Genomic DNA, 24,274 nt, shown 5'->3' with positions numbered 1-24,274 from the left:
CTAACCTTCACTTCCCCATCCATCCCATACTTATGTCTTTTTTTTTTAACCAAACTATGTAACTAAGATATTTTTATATCATATTTCTGATAGAGGGAGACGGTCTATTAGTTCACTTTCTCTTACCTCAGATTTCATATATGCAGCAACTCCCTTGGCTGCCCCAATGATCACATATGGGACTCTGTCTCCTAAGTTAGGAGCACTACCTGGATCTCTCTTTCGCATTCTGCACAAACAAAACCAAAAGAAGGCCATGTGAAGTAACTAGCAAACATGTAAAATATATACATCAGAAGGAAAACATTTAGCACAAGTCTTAAAGGGTAATTTCACATCTGCAGTCCTTTATTTTACTCGTCTTATGCATCTATAATAAAAACTGAAGCAACTCTGCAGATAGTCTTCATGTAAAAAAAAAAAATAATAATAATAATAATAATAATAATCATCTTCCTTTTATGGTTGCAGCCGATACCCAATCGATACTTTTGTACCGGTATCTATTAGATACCGGGATTTGACATTTACCAATACTAGTATGTGCTACTGCACAGCCTAGTATCAGAGAACATGGCGCACGCTGCATGTTCTCTTCAGCAGCACAGGGGAAAAGGATTCTCTCCCTCCCCCCTGTGCCGCTGCTGCCAATAAGAGAGACGGGAGGAGGAAGGGAGGGGCTGTGGCCACTGCGCCACCAAGGATGATAACTAACCTATTAATACAGATATAGGCAGTGGGTGCCAGCGGCAGAATCACATAGCCAGCACCTGGCTTCTATGACAGGATGCTGCGATCAGTCATAGATGATGATGGGTGCCAGCTATGTGATTCTGCCGCTGGCACCCGCCTCCTGTATTTGTATTAAAAGGTTACTTATCTTCATTGGTGGCGCAGTGTGCCCCCCCCACCCCCCCAACACCAGTATTAAAATCATTGGTGGCAGTGGCCAAAAAGTCCCCTCCCCTCCTTTCATTGGTGGCAGTTGTGATCCAAGCCCCATCAGTGTAATCCTGGGGCTCCAATTGGTTACCATGGCATCCTACTGAAGCCCTGGCTGCCATGGTAATCTCCCTACTGCTGTGTGCACAAAGCACAGCGCAGCAGGGAGAGTGTAAGATCCTATTCACCCTAATAGATCTCTATTAGGGTGAATAGGACAAGGGATGAAAAGATCCTAGGTTCTAGCTCCTAAGGGGGCTAATAGTTATTAAATAAAAAGTGAAAAAAATAAGAAAATAAAAAAAGTTTAAAAAACAAAAAACACCAAAATCACCCCTTTTCCCAATTTTACATATAAAATAAACATATTACATATTGCCATGCCTGAAAAAGTGCGAACTATTAAAATAAAAAATCTATGCGGTGAACGCCGTAACAGAAAAAAAATAGGATCGGACTATTCGATTATGGGCCGGACGTTCCATAGAATGCGGAATGCACACAGCTTTTTGGGTGTTTTATTTGTTTCGCGTGGTATCGAGTATCGCAATACTTTTTTATGGTATCTAGATCAAATCAAAATTTTGGTATCGTGACAACCCTAGATGAGACTACACAGGGTTTGTGGTAACCATGGACAGGCCTAGGTCTGCATAGGACCCCTAGACAGATTTTTAATGAAGACTGTTTTCAAAAAGTTGTCTTAATTTTTGATGAACTGGAATAATAAAAACAAAAATGGTTTGTGAAGGTGGAACTACTCTTTAAAAGCCTATACATGATGGCTGAGTTTTTCAGTTAACTGTTATGTCTGGAAAAAAAATGCTGCATGACATTAGTGGTGGAACATATGTGCAACATGACATAAGTATTCAAGACACTGTATCAGCTTGCTTAGCAAAAACTCTGCAAATGGATGCCCAAGGGAACAGTCAACGGCTTTTATCAGCAGTCAATGGAGCACAAAGCATCAGAACATGAAGGTCTCCACCCACATAGAAGCAACAGAGGGGGTGGGAAAGGAAAGGTGCCCAAGGTACTTGCCATATCACAAAGGAGGGGGTTGAGACACCTGGTCAGCCCCTGTTGAGGAGTCTGCTCAGCAATGTGTAAACCAAAGAAATGAACAGGAAGAGCAAGTAATTTCCTTCATCTCTTGGGGGAGGCACCGTTTAACTGCAGGAGTATTGGGCTTCTGTAATATTAATATCTGTACTGTATATAAAGGGCCAGCTGACATTCATATGCACACATGCTATGTACAGAACACAATTTACAAAGCAGGTAAAACTTTACAACCATACGTAAATTCAATATACACACAATATTGAAATTGCAACACCAAGACAAGCCATAGAGTCATGCAAATGGAGGAAGTAGATGTCTAAGATCTGCAGATTATCACATTTTCAAGCACCTAGCTCCAATCTATGGCACATGGGAGGTGTAGAAAGGCCAGGTTGAAAGTACATTTACCCACATGAAACCTTAAAACTTGGATCAAATCATGTGGGATAATTATGCAATGCCTCCTGTTCCTCGTGTGCCAGTTATTACCAGCTGATGCAGCTTAGAGGAACAGAATCATTGGTTTATCACTCAGACAGATGACCCAGTCTGAGATGTCAGCACTGTTCAACGTTGTGTCCCAGTGGTTGGGAGAATGACAACGAACTGGAATGACAGCAAGAGGTGCACAGAGACGAAACTGTGCACGGACGGATCGCCCGATTAGAAGAATGGCATGCAGTGATCCGTTCGGTACTGCAAGTGAAACTGGACATCCCATCTCAAACTTAGGGCGGTAAACTGTGTCTACACAAAACATCAGAAGACGTTTGCACAACACTGGGCTACGAGCCCCAGCTGCAGGTGTTCCATTGACTTCATGCCACCGCTCTAAAAGGCAGCTCACAGCAAGACAGCAATGGAGGCCTATCTTCTTTTGTCTCAGACACAATGGTAGCCAGAGATTGGTTTGGATACCATGTGAGCAATACCATGAAAAGGCCATCACAAGGGAATGTCACACAAGTCCTACTCCCAGGATTAAGGTGTGGGGTGGCATAATGTATGGTAGCTGGACCCCTCTAATCTTTATTTCAGATACACTAACAGCTCAGTTTTACATTGATTTGGTCGTGGAACCAGTGGTACGGTCCTTTCTCTAGTGTCCTAGGAGCAGTTTTTCGACAGGACAACGCCAGGCCACATGTTTGTGCTCCTGTGGGCAGCCTGCATGGCCTAAACGTGCTAGCGGATCTTGATGATTTGTGTGCCCAAGTGCATTCAGGGTGGCAAAACATCCCCCAGACAACCATTCATAATCTCAATGATAGCATGCCAAGACATACTGAACAAATTGAGATGTTTTCTGAATATTTTGTTTCCTTTTCTTTCATCATATACATATCATTAACATGTCTATCAATCCTGTGATTTCCATAATTCCACAATTTTTCCTTCTTGGTGCTGCAATTTCAACTTTGAAATGTTTATTTTAGAAAATCTGCATGTTCAGACAAATTCCACCACTATGCAAAGTTACGACTAGATTATTATTTTATCAGATTTCTATTTGAAGTTTACTTTGACTTCTGTGTTTGCTGTATTTATTGTATCTCAAGCGCGTAATTCAAAGGGATATTCCAGCTTTTAGAACTGATGACCAATTCTCCAGATAAGTCATTAATATCAGAAAGCTGGAGGTCCAACGCGCAGCACCCTCACTGATCAGCTGTTTTGTGCAGCCTCTGAGAACTAAACTGTGGACAGAACAGAAGTAGAAGACGCCATCCATTGTGTAAAGACTGACGGCATGCGGCAACTCGGTTCCCATTCACTTGAGCTGAACAATACAATTCTGCTGGCTTAGCGTTCCCTCAAGGGGGAGTATAGTTGTCATACCTTCTCTTATGCGGTTTTTGTTTTTTGTACAATAAAAAACAGAGCTCCAACTGGTATAAAGATACAGCATATTTGCAAAGAGGATTTAGGCATATGAACAGTAAATGAGGCTTTCTAAAATACCGTAAGTAAAACCCTGAAATGGAGCTATATATAGAGTGCTGAATTTCATGTTTGTTTCATTCTGTGCCACTTTTGAAAGCCTTGCAGGTGAGATGATCAGGAGAGTCTCTACTAGATCTGAGACGGCACAGTGATTAAACATTTCAGCTACTTTCACGCACTGTGGTCTTCAAAACATACTAATTCTGAAATCATCTTTTTATTCAAGGGAAACTATTGTATAATTCCTGCACAAGTCGCACAGTGGGGCCAGTGAAAATTATATGAAGGGGCATAAGTATTCTCATCTGTGCAGACACTCCATTCAGCGTCTATGGGACTGACGTAGACAGCTGAGTACAAGGCTCGGTTTGTTTCCTTCAGCCCCACAGGCTTCATATGGAGTGGCAGTGCACTTGCTCGACTCCCCCTGCTCCTCCTAGTGATTAATGATGGTCCTAGACTTCAAACATGTATCACCTATCCTTGAGATACATGGTAGTTGTGGGGAAAAAATTTACTACAGAAAAATGTTCAATGTCATAAGGGATGAGAAGCCTGCATCCGCACCTTACAGTTATCCGTATTCAGCACACAGGACCATGGGATTTTCTTAGCAGAGCTAAGAGCTGCTAAGGGAACACTTTACACTCTGATTCTTAAAGGGTTGTCTCATCTGAGACACTGGTGACGTTGGGACCCGCACGTATCTCCAGAATGGGACCCACAAAGTGAGCAGAGCGCTTAATTTCTAGAGGACTTCTGAAAATCTCGGCCTTCTCCTGCAGTCCTATAGAAGTGAACATAGCAGCGGCCGCACTTGCGCAGTACTCTCTCTATTCCTTTCTATGGGACTCACGAAAATAGCTGCGCAAACTCTTTTGACTATTTTCGAGACTTGATAGAAATGAATGGAGAACATGCCACGCATGCGTGGTGCACACTCATTCACTTTTAGGGGCCCATTTAGAGACAGGTGTGGGTCTCAGAGGTGAGACCCACACCTATCTATGATGGCATATCCTAGCAATATGCATCAAAGTACCAGATGGATCAATCCCCCTTTAATAAAGGTTTACAAAACTCCCTAAAAAAGTAAATTACAAATGTATAAAAAAATATTTTGCCTACAAATTAAAAAAGAAAAAAACCTGAAACAGTAGTTACACTTTACAGCTTCCTACAAGATTGGGCATAAGGGGTCATTTCGGGGTCCCTTCTGATGGACCAATATTGACTACTGGCTGTACAAGGAACGGTAGCAAGACCCAATTCATTTCATTAGCTCTGTACCGCAGTTCTTTGTACAGTGGTTGGTTGGGAGCACCGCTGCAGTCCCTACATTTTCAGGATTGTGGGGATCCCTGAAGTTCGACCCCCAAACAATGACAGAGTGATGGCATATCATTGTGCAACAGTGCACTTACAAATCTGCATCTTGTGGGTGACTCCCATTTGGAACTTCCTTTTTCCCAGGAAAATTGTGGGCGATTCCATGCCACTGTGGAGCCCTAATCTGAATTTAAAACAGTGGACTATATTTGCTATGTATTGCCGATGTTGCACTCCATGTCTATACTTTATATCAGGGGTGCACAACCTTTTTTGGTCTGGGGGCCGCATTGTCACATCGCTCCATTTCAAGGGGCCGCAAATAAATTTAAAAATGTTGATCAGCGCTCATCTGCCTATTACACAAGCCAGTGCAAAGTGACTGGGGAGGAGTGATCGCTGCCACAGTCATTCCGCCTTCATTTAGATTACACAGGGAGATGTGCTGCCGATAATCGGACATCTTTGATCCTCATAAAATATGCAAATCAGCCGACAAATGAGCAATTCCTTGTTTATTGACTGATCAGCTGCACGATTATACCATCCAGATATAAGATATGAGCGCTCCTATGAACACTTGTTCCCATTAATTGTCCCAAATATTGTGCTGCAGCATAACCCCTGAAACCGAAGAGTTATACTTACCTGCTCCCCACCGCTCTGGTCCTTCGCACTACCCCGCTGTTTACACCTGGCAGTGCATGGACATGGTCATACACCACTCCAGCCAATGACTGGCTTAGGCGGTGATGGGGCCACAAGCAGCATGTCACTTCTGAAGCCAGTCATTGCCTGGAGCCGTGCAAGTGACCATGGCCACTTTTCATTTGGGGGAAACTGTACAAAACGTTTTTAAAAATTATATTTTTTTCAAACTATAGCTCCTTATTCTTTAAATATGCAAACTGACACCAAAATAAATTATTAGAATTAGTTCCCTATTTTGTGTAGGCCGTTTTGTTATATAATATGAAAAGTTTCACGTGAATGGGGCGGTAATGGTGACGGTTATGGTTGGTTGCAGAATATAAAATCAGTGATACAGGCCTAACCTCAGTATCTGAGGAAAGGGATTTAGGGGTCATTATTTCAGAAGACTTAAAAGGTAGGCAGACAATGTCATAGAGCAGCAGGAAATGCTAGCAGAATGCTTGGGTGTATAGGAAGAGGCATTACTAGTAGAAAGAGGGAGGTGCTCATGCCGCTCTACAGAGCACTAGTGAGACCTCATTTGGAGTATTGTGCGCAGTACTGGAGACCATATCTCCAGAAGGATATTGATACTTTGGAGAGAGTTCAGAGAAGAGCTACTAAACTAGTACATGGATTGCAGGATTAAACTTACCAGGAAAGATTAAAGGACCTTAACATGTATAGCTTGGAAGAAAGACGAGACAGAGGGGATATGATAGAAACTTTTAAATACATAAAGGGAATCAACAAGGTAAAAGAGGAGAGAATATTTAAAAGAAGAAAAACTGCTACAAGGGGACATCGTTTTAAATTAGAGGGGCAAAGGTTTAAAAGTAATATCAGGAAGTATTACTTTAGTGAGAGAGTAGTGGATGCATGGAATAGCCTTCCTGCAGAAGTGGTAGCTGCAAATACAGTGAAGGAGTTTAAGCATGCAAGGGATAGGCATAAGGCCATCCTTCATATAAGATAGGGCCAGGGGCTATCCATAGTATTCAGTATATTGGGCAGACTAGATGGGCCAAATGGTTCTTATCTGCCGACATTCTATGTATTATTATTTTTCTAACTTAATATATTTCTGCTACATATGTCCCCCCAAGGGGTCATAAAAAGACCTTGGGGGACACGGTCACTTTTTTGAATTTTGCACTTTTTCCTTTTTATTTTTTACTTCTATTTGAATTTTATTAATATTTTATTGTATTATTTTTTATAATTTTATTAATTTTTTTAATTTATTTTTAGAATTTTCTATAATTTTTTAAAATATATTTTTGCCACATAATATGTCCCCCAAGGGGTCATAAAAAGACTGTTGTGGGACAGTGAACACTTTTATTAAGCACTTTTTCCTTTTTATTGTATTTAAATTTTCTATTTTTTTAAATAATTTTCTATTTTTTTGTGCCACATAATATTTTATTTCTCTTTTCTTTTATTTATATTTTATTATAATTTTTATTTAGTTTTCAAATAAAAAAAATTATAATTAAAAAAAAAAAATGTATTATATATTTTTACCACATAATGAAAGACCTTTGGGAGACAATAAGTGACTTTTTTTTTGTACTATTTTCACTGTAACTGGAGCATCCAAAGGAGCCCCAGTTACAGGGAAACCAGCCTGCTGCGGAGGCTTTGTACCAGGGCAGCGCTCCTCTGTTCCCGAGACACCCAGAGATCACGTGATTGCCGGGTCCACACTGCAGAGCGCTCATAGAAGAGAAGACAGAAGCGCTAATAAAGCGCTTCTGTCTTCTCCTCGGCTTCCCCGCTCTCACTAATAGCCGGGGACCCTTTCCGCTCCTGCTACAGTGCAGGAGCAAAACCTGTGATCCATCTGCTGTGCGGCGCTCTGTGCAGGATCAGCTGTGTTAATGCCCAGCAGGGCAGGGGCCACAAACCATGGCTCTGGGGGCCGCATGCGGCTCGCGGGCCGCAGGTTGTGCACCCCTGCTTTATATAGTATGTCATCATTATCCACTGCTGTCTACTGGTCAGTCTATCATGAAATAAGTTAAAAGAAAACAAATTGGATGTTCAAATAAAAAATAATAATGTAAATTAACCCCTTGCTGCATTTGGACATAACTGTACGTCCAGACTGCAGGTAATTTACAGCAATCAGGCGTACAGTTACGCCCAAACAGGGCATAACAGCCCCGGAGTCTATGCTCTCACCAAAATACGAGAAAAGCCGACAAGAGACCAATCAGAGTGGTCCCCTGTAGGGATGCACCGGGTATCGAACTGTCGATACCCAATCGATAATTTTGCCACCAAATCAATAGGATACCAGGATTTGCTATTTTCTGATACTGGGCTGCTCTACTGCGCAGCCTAGTATCTTTTAGAGAACATGGCTGCTATTGAAAGCTCCCTGCTGCTGTGTGCACAAAGCAAGGGGCAGCAGGGACAGTGTAAAATCCTATTCACTTTAATAGATATCTATTAGGTTGAATAGGACAAGGGTTCTAGCCCCTAAGGGGGCTGGCCAATAGTTGGTAAATAAAAAGTAAAAAAAAAAAAAAAAGTAAAAAAAAAATAAAAAATAAAAAAGGGTTTTTAAAATACACCAAAATATTACGTTTAAATCACCCCCTTTCCCAATTTGCCATTTTTTTTTGTCACTTTGTCCCCCCAAAAAATAGGACAGTACCATTATGGGCCGGATGTTCCATAAAATGCGGAATGCACGCAGCTTTTTTAGCGTTTTATTTTTTTATTCACGTGGTATTGAATGGTATCGAGTATCACAATACTTTTTTATTTTATTGGAATCAAATCAAAATTTTGGTATCGTGACAACCCTAGTGCCTAGCCGGACGATCGCTCTGTGCAGACTAACCAATCTGAACTTAGGCAGTGTAAAATGCCGGTTTAAGGCTCCGACTTCAGGGTCTGTTCAAATGTGACAAAGCACCCGAAAACTATTCCAGCAAAACCTGGCCTCCAAAACAATGGAGAATCTGGGTAATAAATATTGAGGTTTGGGGGGCGTGGTCTTATGACCGAGGAAGATGGCTGCATGAGTCCTGAGCTCCTGCGCCCAATCAGCGACAAAGCTAACGCACACAACCTGATTTTACTTCATTTTCACCTGCTTAGCCTAATAACCCGTCTAAATGATGACCAGAGGCAATCAGTCAATCCGGAAGAAAGGGAAGCTTGACTTTCTTTAAAAGGGGTAACGAGCAAGATGGCGCCGTAACCCCCTCATACATGCACTACTCGGTTTCGAGCCCTCAAGCCTCATCGCCGGAGACGGTAAGCCATATGGATCCCTCCCAGAGCTGCCAACTTCCTACCACTAAGCCTCCTTCCACAACGGGATCTCCTCTCAAGAAGCCCTCCGCCTACACCATGCGAGTCCCCGCCAGTACCAGGCCACCATGATTCCCCATCTGGCGGTTCCCCATCTGCGAGCCCTGCGAAGCAGAGGCCCAGACTGCAGCCACTGAAAGCGCCTGCAGCGGAGGTGAGAGACCATAATGTTCCCTCCCTATGACTTTCCTACCACGGACCAACCTGCATCCGGTAACCTTTTCAAAGAAATGCTGGTCTCTTTAGCCACTCTATGCACTGGGAGCTCACAGCATGGATAACTCCCCTGCAGGCTTCCATTACTGAAGTCGACAAACAGCTATCACATGTTGAGACAAAAATGGGGGACTTTGCTGAGTCCCATAACCAGCTCATAGATGCCTATAATGACCTGGCCTCAGAAATAGAGCACCTGAAATCCAAAGTGGTAGACCTGGAGGATCGGTTCAGCCAAAATAATGTAAAGTTCAGGGGAATCACGGAGGACAGCCGACCCAAAGATCTACGCACCTTTATTCAAGACCTCATGAAACTCCTCATTCCTGATATCTCAGAACATGACCTTATTATAGATAAAGTCCATAGAGTGGCGAACCCAAAACACCTCTCAGAATCTACACCTCAAGATGTTCTGGCCAGCATGCACTTTTTCCATATTAAGGAATCCCTGATGATGGCCGCCAGAAAGAGAGGCTCCCTTCCTGCCCCTTACGATGGGGTTAAAATGTTTGCTGACATCTCAGCTTCTACCCTGCAACAGCACCGTTCAATGACCCCCTTTACCACCGCATTGAGGGATCACAACATATCCAACCGCTGGGGGGGTTTTTAGACGAAAGTACTCATTCATCATCAAGGTACTTTACATGCTATTTGTTCCTTAGAAGCTGGGAAGTGCCTTCTCCAATCCTGGAACATCTCTATGACGGACCCCCGCGCAACCACAGACACTCCGCCTCGACATGTCTCTTCCGAGTGGCAGGTGGGGACAACGAAGCGTAAATCCAACCTTTGAAGATTTGTGTTCCAATTATGCTACTTTTGGAAATATGGGCGCAATGCACCCTTTACCCTAGGTCCTAAACGTCTAAATATGCCCGTTCTGAGTAGCCTGCCAGCTAGACCGGCTATTTTTTCTTTGTCTGACTTTTTGTTTTTCTATTGTTGTTATCTCTGTATAGGTTATGTTGGTTTCCTCAGGGGCTCAAGATGGATCTGCTACTGGGGTCTCGGACGAGACGCCGTTCAATTGGCCATGGGTCTGTGGGAATGGTTCCCCCCCCCCTTCCTGTCATTCATGGTATGATGTTCTAAATCTTCCTTGTCCCATACAATGGTTCTTACAATAGCTGAATGTTGAGGGACTAAATAGTCCCTTTAAGAGATTCATGAAGTGGAAGGAAGCTAATACTTTAAAATGCAGTATTTTTTTGTGCCACTGAAACGCATCTCTTAGAGGCGGATAGCCATAGAGTTCGCCACCCTCCAGTTCCCTCTTATCCTTCAATCCACCTGCAGATCAGAGCTAATAAACAGATATTTGAACTGTGGTCCAAATCTACCGTCTCTCCAACTCCCCTCCGCCCAGTGTACATCATGCTAAACAACAAAAACACGTTTGTCAAATCTACTCCCTTCCAATCATGGGAAAGAGAACTAAGCACCACATTCTCAACAACTCAGTGGCAAAGTGCTCTACGATTTATGTCAAAGAATATAACATGTGTGTCCCACTATGAATCTTTTGTGAAAAAGACATTGAGATGGTATTTTACCCCAGAGAGGCTAAGTTTGAGGTTTCCTGGTGTCACGCATTTATGTTGGAGAGCTTGTGGCCAAAGGGGAACACTCTTCCACATTCTGTGGGATTGCCCGCTTCTCAAATCACTGTGGGCGGAGATCTTCTCTCTAGCCTCAGAATTATTAGGTAGTACCCTGCCGCCCTCTCCAGCATTAGCCCTCCTGTCTATTGGTATAGACGGCATACCCCTCAGAGGTTGGTTGGTTATCGCTTATGTTTTCCTTTCCACCAAAATGGCTATCACTTCTAACTAAAAGAGTGCTACCATTCCCTCACTTGCCGATGTTACAGCCAGAGTGAATTTAACGTTCCTCTACGAACGAACAATGGCTCTAGCTAAACACACCTACCCCAAATTTGAGAGGATGTGGCACACAAAGAAGGCCTCTAACTACAAGGCTTCTTTGGCCTGATCTTTGGCTCTTGCTGCATGAGGAACAGTTATGTTGTTGTCTCCTTATGTATGTTATTGTTTCGCTTTTATTATATGCGATCTATACTATTTTATGACATCTACCGTATGTCTGTACACTGCTTGATATCTGAAAAAAAATAAAAAAACGTATTGATTTAAAAATAGGTTTGTTTTGCTATTACCACTTGCTGTGTTGCAAAAAGGATTAAAATGGAAAATCTGCACAAAATAAATGACATTTTTAAATATCACCTCTATTTTCCTATGGAACACCTAAAGGGTTAACAAAGTTTGTAAAATCAACTTTGAATACATTAAGGGGTGTAGTTTCTAAAATGCAGTCATTTTGGGTGGTTTCTATTATGTAAGCCCCTTAAAGTCACTGAATTGGTCCTGAAAAACACACAGTTTTGAAAATTTTCGTGAAAACTTCAAAAATTGCTTCCAAAGTTCTAGGCCTTCTAACATCCTAAAAAAAAATTATTTACAAAATGATGCCTACATATGGGGAATGTTAATTTAACTATTTTGTGAGGAATCACTGTCTTAAAATCTGAGAAATTCAAATGTAAAAAAATTGCTAATTTTTTAAAATTGTATACATAAAAAGGTAAAACATATCAACTCAAATTTACCACTAACAAAGTACGATGTGTCACGCTTGGATCAGCGTTCCAGAATTATTGCTAGATAAAGTGACATGTCAGATTTGAAAGACAGGGCTTTGGCATTTAGTCCAAACTGGCTTTTCCTAGAAGGGGTTAATAATATTTTGTAATGAGCGCTGTAATAGAGAATTGTGAGATCAGTGACTGGAAGCGATGAAAGCTCTTGCTAAACTAGAAGACAGTTGGTTTCTAATAACGTGCCTCACAGATTAAACAAAAAAAAAGTTTAAAAAATAAAAATAAAACTGCTGAGTTGACAGTAACAAGAGACTAGAATTGGGCAATGAGTAGCCAGCATCTAGGGGGTCACAGGAAGCACTTGTTATTTCTTTTCCACACTCCTCTCTGCCCCACCTCCTCCTTCCACGCGAGGCAACCAGACGCAGCTGCTCAGGGTGGGACGAGCTATTTCTGCGTTTCCCCTCAGTCACGGATCAGCACGTTCAGCCCATGCTACAGACTTTAATTTTTTATTTTCATTTTATTTATTTTTTAAGGTGGGGGGTGGAAGAATATAGCTTCTCGTTCACAATGAAAACTTCAGTTTCTGTAAATAAGGTTCGGATTTTGATAAAGCTGGAATTTGCCATGTTTTGTTCTGCTCTCCAATCCGTTCATTTCACACAGGCATCAAGAAGAACCATGTGCAGATGTATACACGCCTCCGTGGTAAAAGGCCGCATCGTATACAGCAAATGTATTCTCCTAGAAACCTAGAGGATCCTCTTCCTACCAGCTGATAAAAGATCCCAGTCTCATCTCTTACCTTTCCGCTAGCTCCACGTGAGCCTGTTTACCGGCATACTCATCGGCAGTACGAGTCAGCTCTTTGGTGATAACCAGCTGCGAGATGTCTATCCGATTACACAGCAAATCAGAGATCACGTCCTTGGCGTGTTCCACAGCTCCCAATGGGTCTCTGCAAGTTAGAAGAAAAGAGACTAAGGGCCTCATTCACACGGAGCGTTACAGATTCTCTCAGGGTCTGTTCAGGAAAAAAAAACAGATGGTTTTGCACTCAAGTTCAGATTGCATTCAGTGTTTCGGTTAATTCCACGCGGGTTCAATTTGTTCTGATGCGATTACATCTCCTAGCAGTCATCAGTGAAAGACGCTTTGCATCAGGACGCAATGTGTTTTTCACGGAAGCCCTATTCACTTCTATGGGACCAGGGCTGCGTGAAATACGCAGAATATAGAACATGCAGCAATTCTTGCGTAATGCAGAGATGATACGTGAAAAGCAACGCTCATAAGCACAGACCCATAGAAAGGAAGGGGGTCGGGATTCAGTGCGGGTGCAATGCGTTCAATTCACGCATTGCACCCCTACGGAAAACTTGCTTGTGTGAAAGGGGCCTAACTACGATGGGCAAAGTAGGTGTAATACTTATGTGAATTTTATATCAGTGCACAGTACTTTCAATGCTTCAGAAACACAAATTACACACATAACTGTTAAGAAAAAAAAAATGACTTCAAATGTCATTAAAGGGGTTCTCCAGACTTATTATCAGATCTGCGGGGGTCCGACACCCGTATCACGATCAGCTGTATGAGGAGACGGCGCATGCAGTGTGCACATACAGTCTCCCTTCTCACTGATGCCATGTCTATGGCAAAGCAGCAGCGAGCAGGAAGAGAACAGCAGGGGTCCCGGGTGTCGGACCACCGCCGATCTGATATTGATGACCTATCCTGATGATAGGTCATCAATACTAAAAGCCCAAAGAACCCCTTTAATTCAACTTCCTAACACTTTAAAGGGATTTTCCACGTTTTGTATCCCAAGAATGTCCTTACACACATATATACACTGCTCAAAAAAATAAAGGGAACACTTAAACAACACAATGTAACTCCAAGTCAATCACACTTCTGTGAAATCAAACTGTCCACTTAGGAAGCAACACTGAGTGACAATCAATTTCACATGCTGTTGTGCTAATGGGATAGACAACAGGTGGAAATTATAGGCAATTAGCAAGACACCCCCAATAAAGAAGTTGTTCTGCAGGTGGTGACCACAGACCACTTCTCAGTTCCTATGCTTCCTGGCTGATGTTTTGGTCACTTTTGAATGCTGGCGGTGCCTTCACTCTAGTGGTAGCATGAGACGGAGTCTACAACCCACACAAGTGGCTCAGGTAATGCAGCTTATCCAGGATGGCACATCAATGCGAGCTGTGGCAAGAAGGTTTGCTATGTCTGTCAGCGTAGTGTCCAGAGCATGGAGGCGCTACCAGGAGACAGGCCAGAACATCAGGAGACGTGGAGGAGGCCGTAGGAGGGCAACAACCCAGCAGCAGGACCGCTATCTCCGCCTTTGTGCAAGGAGGAACAGGAGGAGCACTGCCTGAGCCCTGCAAAATGACCTCCAGCAGGCCACAAATGTGCATGTGTCTGCTCAAACGGTCTGAAACAGACTCCATGAGGGTGATATGAGGGCCCGACGTCCATAGGTGGGGGTTGTGCTTACAGCCCAACACCGTGCAGGACGTTTGGCATTTGCCAGAGAACACCAAGATTGGCAAATTCGCCACTGGCGCCCTGTGCTCTTCATAGATGAAAGCAGGTTCACACTGAGAACATGTGACAGACGTGACAGAGTCTTGAGATGCCGTGGAGAACGTTCTGCTGCCTGCAACATCCTCCAGCATGACCGGTTTGGCATTGGGTCAGTAATGGTGTGGGGTGGCATTTCTTTGGAGGGCCGCACAGCCCTCCATGTGCTCGCCAGATGTAGCCTGACTGCCATTAGGTACCGAGATGAGATCCTCAGACCCCTTGTGAGACCATATGCTGGTGCGGTTGGCCCTGGGTTCCTCCTAATGCAAGACAATGCTAGACCTCATGTGGCTGGAGTGTGTCAGCAGTTCCTGCAAGACGAAGGCATTGATGCTATGGACTGGCCCGCCCGTTCCCCAGACCTGAATCCAATTGAGCACATCTGGGACATCATGTCTCGCTCTATCCACCAACGTCACATTGCACCACAGACTGTCCAGGAGTTGGCAGATGCTTTAGTCCAGGTCTGGGAGGAGATCCCTCAGGAGACCGTCCGCCACCTCATCAGGAGCATGCACAGGCGTTGTAGGGAGGTCATACAGGCACGTGGAGGCCACACACACTACTGAGCCTCATTTTGACTTGTTTTAAGGACATTACATCAAAGTTGGATCAGCCTGTACTGTGTTTTTCCACTTTAATTTTGAGTGTGACTCCAAATCCAGACCTCCATGGGTTGAAAAATTTGATTTCCATTTTTACATTTTTGTGTGATTTTGTTGTCAGCACATTCAACTATGTAAAGAACAAAGTATTTCAGAAGAATATTTAATTAATTCAGATCTAGGATGTGTTATTTTTGTGTTCCCTTTATTTTTTTTGAGCAGTGTATATTCTATGGTACATTTTTGATCTGTCGTTTAAATAGATTCTGTAAGCTGTATCCCGTTTGGGCTATGCACACACTTTTTCCCTTTTTTTTGTTTTACTTTCCCGGTGCTTGCCATCTTTTTAATATATATATATATATATATATATATATATATATATATATATATATATATATATATATATATACACATATACATATACATATACATACACACATATACACACACACCCACCCCTAAAATGCATATATGTGGATTTTTTTTTTCAGTAGACTTTATTTTTTGCTTTATTCTTAAAGGGAGTCTGTCACCTCCATATGGTAATATACAGTGCTTACATGGCTCTGTAGCACACCTATATAAGATTGTAACGGTACCTTTGTTCTTTTCTTTAGACTTGCACCAGCAGAAAAAACTACATTTAATTCATATGCAAATGAGCACTCGCAGGTGCCCAGGGGGGGCGTTCACTGTGTAGGTGCCCAGGCTGCTCTGCCTTCTTTTCACTCCTCGCCAGCCTCTTCCTTTGCCCTATCTATGAGGCAAGAGACTTGGACGGCGGGCAAAGGCAGAGGCTGGGGAGGAGTGAAAAGAAGGCAGAGCAGCCTGGGCACCTACACACTGAACGCCGCCCCTGGGCACTTGCGAGTGCTCATTTGCATATGAATTAAACTTAGTTTTTTCTGCTGGTGCAAGTCTAAAGAAAAGAACAAAGCTACCGTTACAATCCTGTATAGGTGGTCTACAGAGCCATGTAAGCACTGTATATTACCATATGGAGGTGACAGACTCCCTTTAACCTTCTATTTTCTATCTGTATGGCCTAAGCATGATGTGAACAGAGCTATGCACCAACATGAATGGTTAGTGTGGAAATACAAAGTGATGGAAAGGCCAAGCACGCAATTTACACTGCACTGCAGTTTTCTTTTCCTAAAGGGGAAGCAACACTTAAGTGTGTAACAATTCTTAGAAACCACAAGGTCTTTAAAACATTAGAAAAAGAAAGCATAAAAACAATGCTATAAGCAAAGTGACAATTCCTCATTCACACTGTATGCTGGAGAAGGGAAGTGGAAACCAATATAGGCGGCAGAAATAAGCCAGCAGTTGCAATAGGTAGCCTCAAGGGCCATTGAGAGTTGTGATTTAACATGCGTCTACTATTCTGAAAAGATGATTAAAGGGTTTATCCGAGACTATTAAATTTCCCCCATAAGCCGCTGCTGTGGGGGGGGGGGGGGGGGGGGATAGAAAGCAGTCAATAACAGGCATGTACAGGGACGAGCCACCCTAGCGTCACCAGCTAAGCTAGGGAGGCTCGTCCCCATCCCCGCCTGCCCCTCCCCGACACCGGATGCTTTCATCTGCGCACGGGGAGAAGCAGCAGTGGCGGTGCAGGGATGAGGATAGGTATATTCATTGTGAGAGGCCCGGGCATATGGGGGGGAATTTAATAGTCTGATAACCCCTTTAATGTGTACCTTGGATTATAAACTTCACATAAATCAGCAGAACAAACGATGATAAGAAACTTTGTATTATACCTTATTAGAGAAACACACACCTTTTCACTTACCAGGCTCCATTCAACCTCCCCCTGCACTGTTCACACTCTGCTTATATAATTCAGAGAAGAGATGAATTATTAGATTGACTGAGACATCAGGCTACAGTTGCTGTCAATGGAAGTGTATGGAGAGGGGATGAATAGAAGAAGGAACCTGCAAAGTGAGAGAGAGAGAGACACAGACTCTGCTGCGGCACCTAGTAAGTGTTTTACTGTATAAACCCAGTGCTACCCTGCTCGTTACCGCTGGTGCTTCTGAGAGTGTACTATAGAGAGACAGGAGAGCAGAATCTCATCTTCTGTGTGTGTGCTGCAAATAGGATACATCATAGCAGCTGGCCTGATCCCTCCCTGCATGTCCAACTGTAACCTGATCATCCAGTGTACAGACTCCTGTGTGCAGATCTTATCATTAAATTAAGGGTCCATTCACACGTCCGTTTTTTCTTTCCTGATCTGTTCCGTTTTTTGCGGAACAGATCAGGGCCAGTTCTGGACCCATTCATTTTCAATGGGTCCTGGAAAAAATCGGACAACACAATGTGTGCTGTCCGTTTCCGTTGTTCCGTTCCGCATGTCCGATTAAATATAAAACTTGTCCTATTCTTTTCCGCAAAAATCGGATCCTGGAACAATACAAAGTCAATGGATCCGCAAAAAACGGAAGACATTCGGATGTCATTACGTATGTCATCCGTTTTATGCGGATTCCGTTCCTAGAAATTACATTTTAATTTTATTTTTTTTTCAAAGAAATCCAAACAACTTTATTTGCTTATTGAAATTTATACATGTTTCCGTTTTTTGCGTATCCGCAAAAAACGGATGACATACGGAAACATTTTCAGGAACAACGGATCCGCAAAAAACGGACCGAAAATCGGGATATAGAAAAATACTGACGTGTGAATGTAGCCTTACAGTGAATGATCAGTGGAGGATGCAGGGGGGAGAAGAGCCTGATAAGTGGAGAAAGAGGTATTTTTTTCTTTAATAAGATGTATGACAACGTTTCTTATATTTTGTCCTACTGATTTATGGAAAGCGGTTTATAATTGTAGGTACACATTAAATGACAGAAGACATATGTATTAATGATGTTCAGACTATAAACTGAAAAACTGCACATCAGTTTTCTTCATCCGCTACATCCCATAACATGGCAACCTGTTGATCCACTTTGAAGACACAAATAAAACAAGTAGAAGTGTATGTGGCCGGCTTTAAGAATTTACTATGGTACAGACAGATAACAGGTGTACACTGTATATAGAAAAGCATGCATGTCTACCTGTCAATCAGGATCTTCTGCAGACATGTGTTGATCAGATTGGCCACTAGAGGGCAGTTGTCCCGCCTTACAGTCTCTATTCCCTTGCAGTCCATCTTATCATGAGTGCTTGCGCTGGATGAAAAGTAAAGACCAGCATATCGCTTCTTGTTGATCAGCAGGTAAGGAAAATATACCTAAAATATATAATTATTGTCACAGTTCAGTTACTGTTCACTCAGTGAATATTATAGAACATAGTTCTCTCGCACATACAAAGAGGAGACAGAATTGTGAGATAAACCATTGATCAGACCATACAATGTCTATAAGGAATAATCCTGACTAACCATCTTAAAGAGGTTGTCCAGAATAACATATCCGTAGTTGTGTCTCCACGTGTTGCCGCCATTTAAATGAATGAGGTTGAGCTTCAATACTGCACATACTGTGGTCAGGTGAGGTGCTGTTTATGGATGACAGCAGCCATGTTTTTCTAATTTTACACCTTTAAATTGAATGTTACGTCCAGTCTGGTTAACACTGCACACAAGTGGATGACCAGGATATCTGGGAATATTTCTCCTGCAAAACCTGTACCATTAAATGGTAAATTAAGACCAGCGTTTTAATAAAGCCCCATTGCTGGCAGTGGATCCGCCGAAGTTATGAACAGGCACAGGCCTTTCCATAACTTTGGCGCATCCATAAATGTAAGACAGCTTCTGAGCAGTCTTACATTTAGACCTTTTTCATCGCCTGAAACAGGCGTAAAAAAATGGTAGACGAGACGGGCTTGCCAACCTGGCACCCTCCCCCGCAACGACCACAATTTTAGAACTGGCGAGAGCAACGAAAAGTCGTGTACTGTGATGCAACTAACCACTGCTTCGCAATCTTCGCCAGAAATACACATCATTTAGGAGTATGTGACTATTCATGCCCCTAGCTGCCAAGAGGTCCTATTTCTTATTTTACGCACACATAGCGCTGACATATTTCATAGAACTTTACAGACATTATCATTACTTGTTGTCCCCTTTGGGGCTCACAATCCGTTCCCTATCAGTATGTATTTGGAGTGTGGCAGGAAACCCACGCAAACACAGAGAACATACAAACTCCGTGCAGATGTTGTCCTTGTCGGATTTAAACTTAGGACCCAGGCGTTGCAAGGCGCCAGTGCTAACCACTGAGCCACCTTATCAGGACCTAGGCGCTGCTAGGCACCAGTGCTAACCACTGAGCCACCGTATCAGGACCTAGGCGCTGCTAGGCACCAGTGCTAACCACTGAGCCACCGTATCAGGACCTAGGCGCTGCTAGGCACCAGTGCTAACCACTGAGCCACCGTACTGCCATAGTTTCAAGAATGACATTTATTTTAATAAGACAGAATTTTTGTTATATGAAAGGCTAGTTTCACACTACTAGTAAATTCAGCAGAGGAACAGCCTGCTGGAAGACATCGTATACGGCATAGCTAGATCCTACCTGACCTCGCCTGAGCCCACTGACTTTAATGGGATTCAGCAGGGATCCTGCCCATCTCCAGCATTAGTGCTGGGATTCAGCCAGACAAAAGCAGCAGTTTCTGCTGGAAGAATTTACCTCTAGTGTGAAACTTGCCCAAGTTATACATTTTTTTTAGAATGGTTTAATTTTTTTTTATCAATACAAAAAATATGTCATACGTTACTTTGCCTAAATGTATTGAATATGTAGCTAGGGCAATGTTAAGCCTAGTCAGCCATGCCTTATAGAGGGTTTTTCTATTGCTTAGATATTGATGAACTATCCTGAGGATAGGTTGGAGTCCTGCACCCCCACTGATTACCTGTTTTGTGCCAGCGCTGGAGACTATACAGTGGATTGAAGGCTCTGGCCACTGGGTACTTTCTGGCACCGGCGTACAGCAGCTTGAATAGTGGCTGAGCCGCAGTAGCCTGGCACGGTGACTACACAGTGGACAGACCCTTCTGCTTCCAGCTCCATTTATTGTATAGCTTATGTCACCAGTGGCAGCCTGGTACAGCTGATCGGTGGGGGTGTGCAGTGCTAGACGTATTTACGGATAACCTATCAATATCTAAATATCAGAAAGCCCTTTAAGGGCTGGCACTTGTCACCGTACTGCAACTATTGTGAAAAAAGTTGTGAAGCTCAGTAATAAGAAGTAAAGGTTTAGCTCTTCAGCAAGCTTCAGGTACTGCCAGCTGGATTATATTCATTAAACCTAAAAAGTGCCAATAAAAATGTCTTCTGGTAGACTGGGTATAGTGAGGAAAAGAGAAATGACTAACCCTCACACTTGCCCTATAGACTGATGTCCCTGCCTACAAAAACAGAATGACCGCCCCGATAGGGGCGATCCAGTGTCAGGAACCTCCTAATGGCCTTATATGTCCCTGACAAGGGATAGATCCCGCCACCCAAAGAGAGACCTACTGTAATTACTGCCCAGTATTAACGGTCAGTGGTCAAGATATATATGAAAAAACAACAAACTCACATATTTTGTTTGCGCCTGAACCTCCAATAGCATCAATGTATTAGGATTACCAATAGGGAATTGGAGCACACACAATATGTCCCAGATAATAAACTTTGCCCCGACGCGTTTCTCTGATCCGTTTGATAGAATCAGTTAATCAGGGGACCACATTACCATAAACCACCTCAGCCTCAAAAATAAGACTGGGGAAAGATATATATGTGTGAACATGTTTCAATAATTCCCCAAAATAATTATAACAGATTTAGGCCCACAACCCAAAAAAACACATTACCTATAGTCAGACCTATATTCAGGTTAAATATATACCAAATTGTATAGATATTAATAATGGTGATGATAATCACATACTGACCAGCTATTGATCAAAAAAGTATTCACAAAATTGTTGTGGATAGCTCACCACCTTCCTCTGTGTGGCAAAGGTGCTCTGGCCAGAAAACTGATCACCCAATCAGTCAAAGGCAAGATAAAATGAATAAAAAAGTGGCTGGCACTCGCTATATGGTTCACATCAACAGCAATTTATTTGCCTCCCACTCAGTAATGGAGTGTGGACAGCATGGATAAAACAATATAAAATCAACACAATACAATTGAAATAGTAAAAATATAAAATATACAGTACACTGATAAAGAAGTTGTCCTCGAGCCACCTGATAATCAATCTGATACTTGGATATAGTGGCCAGAGTTTAAATCAAGTAATATAGGTATCTCCAACCCAACAGATGTAAATCCAGATCTCTGATTAGAAAATGCTGGCTCTTTATATCAAGCTGAATGTAAGCGTAGGAACCTCCAAATTTCCACGGTGAATGCACGGTGGACTATATGCTTATTCCTGATGGTAAATGATGTCGGTATCCTAACAATACAGCATGTAAGTCCAGATATGTTGTTGGAAGTACTGGCTCTTTAAATGACAATCAGTGTTGTCATAGGGACCTCTAGCTGCCCATAGATATGAACGCTGGGACTTTTGCTTATGCTGGAAAGTCTCCGGTCCCTCCGGTATTCAGTGCTGTGGGGAATGGGTGTGCTTACCGGTAAAGTTGAAAGTCCCCGGCAGTCCCTTCTCACAGCTTACCGCACCGCTCCGAAATACTTCCGGCGTCCGCGCTGCTTGGTATCTCTCACGTGTTTGATCCAAGATATCGCGGGACTTGATTACTTAGTTCCGGGTTCCTGTGAGAGGTACTCACGTTAAGTTAGAAGAAATGGAGCGCTCCAATTTTTGAAAACTTCTTACAAGGTCTTAATCATGTCAATGTCCTTATGGTAAGCAGAGGTATGACGCCAGACGCGTTTCGAGGATTTCTCTCCTCTTCCTCAGTGGCCAGGATTTCTCTCCTCTTCCTCAGTCTGGCGTCATACCTCTGCTTACCATAAGGACATTGACATGATTAAGACCTTGTAAGAAGTTTTCAAAAATTGGAGCGCTCCATTTCTTCTAACTTAACGTGAGTACCTCTCACAGGAACCCGGAACTAAGTAATCAAGTCCCGCGATATCTTGGATCAAACACGTGAGAGATACCAAGCAGCGCGGACGCCGGAAGTATTTCGGAGCGGTGCGGTAAGCTGTGAGAAGGGACTGCCGGGGACTTTCAACTTTACCGGTAAGCACACCCATTCCCCACAGCACTGAATACCGGAGGGACCGGAGACTTTCCAGCATAAGCAAAAGTCCCAGCGTTCATATCTATGGGCAGCTAGAGGTCCCTATGACAACACTGATTGTCATTTAAAGAGCCAGTACTTCCAACAACATATCTGGACTTACATGCTGTATTGTTAGGATACCGACATCATTTACCATCAGGAATAAGCATATAGTCCACCGTGCATTCACCGTGGAAATTTGGAGGTTCCTACGCTTACATTCAGCTTGATATAAAGAGCCAGCATTTTCTAATCAGAGATCTGGATTTACATCTGTTGGGTTGGAGATACCTATATTACTTGATTTAAACTCTGGCCACTATATCCAAGTATCAGATTGATTATCAGGTGGCTCGAGGACAACTTCTTTATCAGTGTACTGTATATTTTATATTTTTACTATTTCAATTGTATTGTGTTGATTTTATATTGTTTTATCCATGCTGTCCACACTCCATTACTGAGTGGGAGGCAAATAAATTGCTGTTGATGTGAACCATATAGCGAGTGCCAGCCACTTTTTTATTCATTTGATCAAAAAAGCACACCTGTATAATATATCCAGGGAGAAAAAACATATATTTGTACTTTTCTTGTAGTATGCGGATCCGTCTCACAAATGCATTGCAAGAACGGATCCGTCTCTCCGTTTGTCATGCAGACAGACTGATCCGTCTTGTATTTTTAGCATGCTACGGTTTTATCTTTTGCCTGATCAGTCAAAACTACTGAACTGAAGACATCCTGATTAGTGTTGAGCGAACTTGTGTTTTAAGTTCGGCGTCTGAAGTTCGGGTTATCGAAGAATCGCGTTATGGATTCCGCTACCACGGACCATAACTTGGTCCGTGGTAGCGGAATCCATAACGCGATTCTTCGATAACCCGAACCCGAACTTTAGATGCCGAACTAAAAACACAAGTTCGCTCAACACTAACCAGGATGCATCCTGAACGGATTACTCTCCATTCAGAATGCATGGGCATATACCTGATCAGTTCTTTTCCGGTATAGAGCCCCTGTGACTGAACTCTATGCCGGAAAAGAAAAACGCTAGTGTGAAAGTACCCTTAGTTACCAATGAGACAAATGAATGGGAGCTATACGGTTATAGCCACAAAACAATATTAACAAAGGCACTTCTTTTTTTTTTAAGGTGCACTGGAGCAACCAAATGGTTGCAAAAGTGCATACACCTACTATTCCTCACACAGAGGAGATGCTGACATTCAGCTTTACAGCTGCCATAAAGATACTTTAAAGTGTGTGATTAGTGGGGGATTGACCACTGGAAACCAGCTGACCACAAGAATGGGGATTGCGTGTTCCAGTGTGAATGGAACAAAGCATATTACAAACTGAAATGTATATGCAAAGTAAAAGTAATGACCCACGTTTATTGCTGCCAGATAACCCCTTTAATAGTATTAGTCAGGGAAGAAGTGTCTGATCAGTGAGTGTCAAATCCGACTGATCATCAAAATGGGGACACTGTGTTACCCATTTGAATGGAGCAATGGTCATACATTTTTCCTGCCACACCAACTGTATGGGACTACCAGGGATGGCTGTACCCTGTACATGTTCAACTGTCCCATCAGAGATACACGACCACCGCTAAATTCAAATGAAGGGGACATGGGATCTTCATTCTATCAACAAGGGTT

The 24,274-nt window shown here is 42.8% G+C and overlaps 1 protein-coding gene across 1 annotated transcript in view; it reads right to left on the bottom strand.

Annotated features, from left to right (window-relative positions):
• POLD1 (DNA polymerase delta 1, catalytic subunit) overlaps positions 1-24,274 on the bottom strand; it is a 186,046-nt gene that overhangs the window by 64,032 nt on the left and 97,740 nt on the right. The window contains exons 20-22 of the mRNA XM_040433632.1: positions 18,450-18,625; positions 12,957-13,109; positions 127-229 (exon numbers count right to left, since the gene is read on the bottom strand). Coding sequence (XP_040289566.1) covers positions 127-229; positions 12,957-13,109; positions 18,450-18,625 — 432 coding nt within the window. The remainder of the gene's footprint in view (positions 1-126; positions 230-12,956; positions 13,110-18,449; positions 18,626-24,274) is intronic.

This window comes from Bufo bufo, chromosome 1 (assembly GCF_905171765.1).
Source record: "Bufo bufo chromosome 1, aBufBuf1.1, whole genome shotgun sequence".
Lineage (NCBI taxonomy): Eukaryota > Metazoa > Chordata > Amphibia > Anura > Bufonidae > Bufo > Bufo bufo.
The sequence above is the reverse complement of the archived record's forward strand: the minus strand, read 5'-3'. Positions and strand labels throughout refer to the sequence as shown.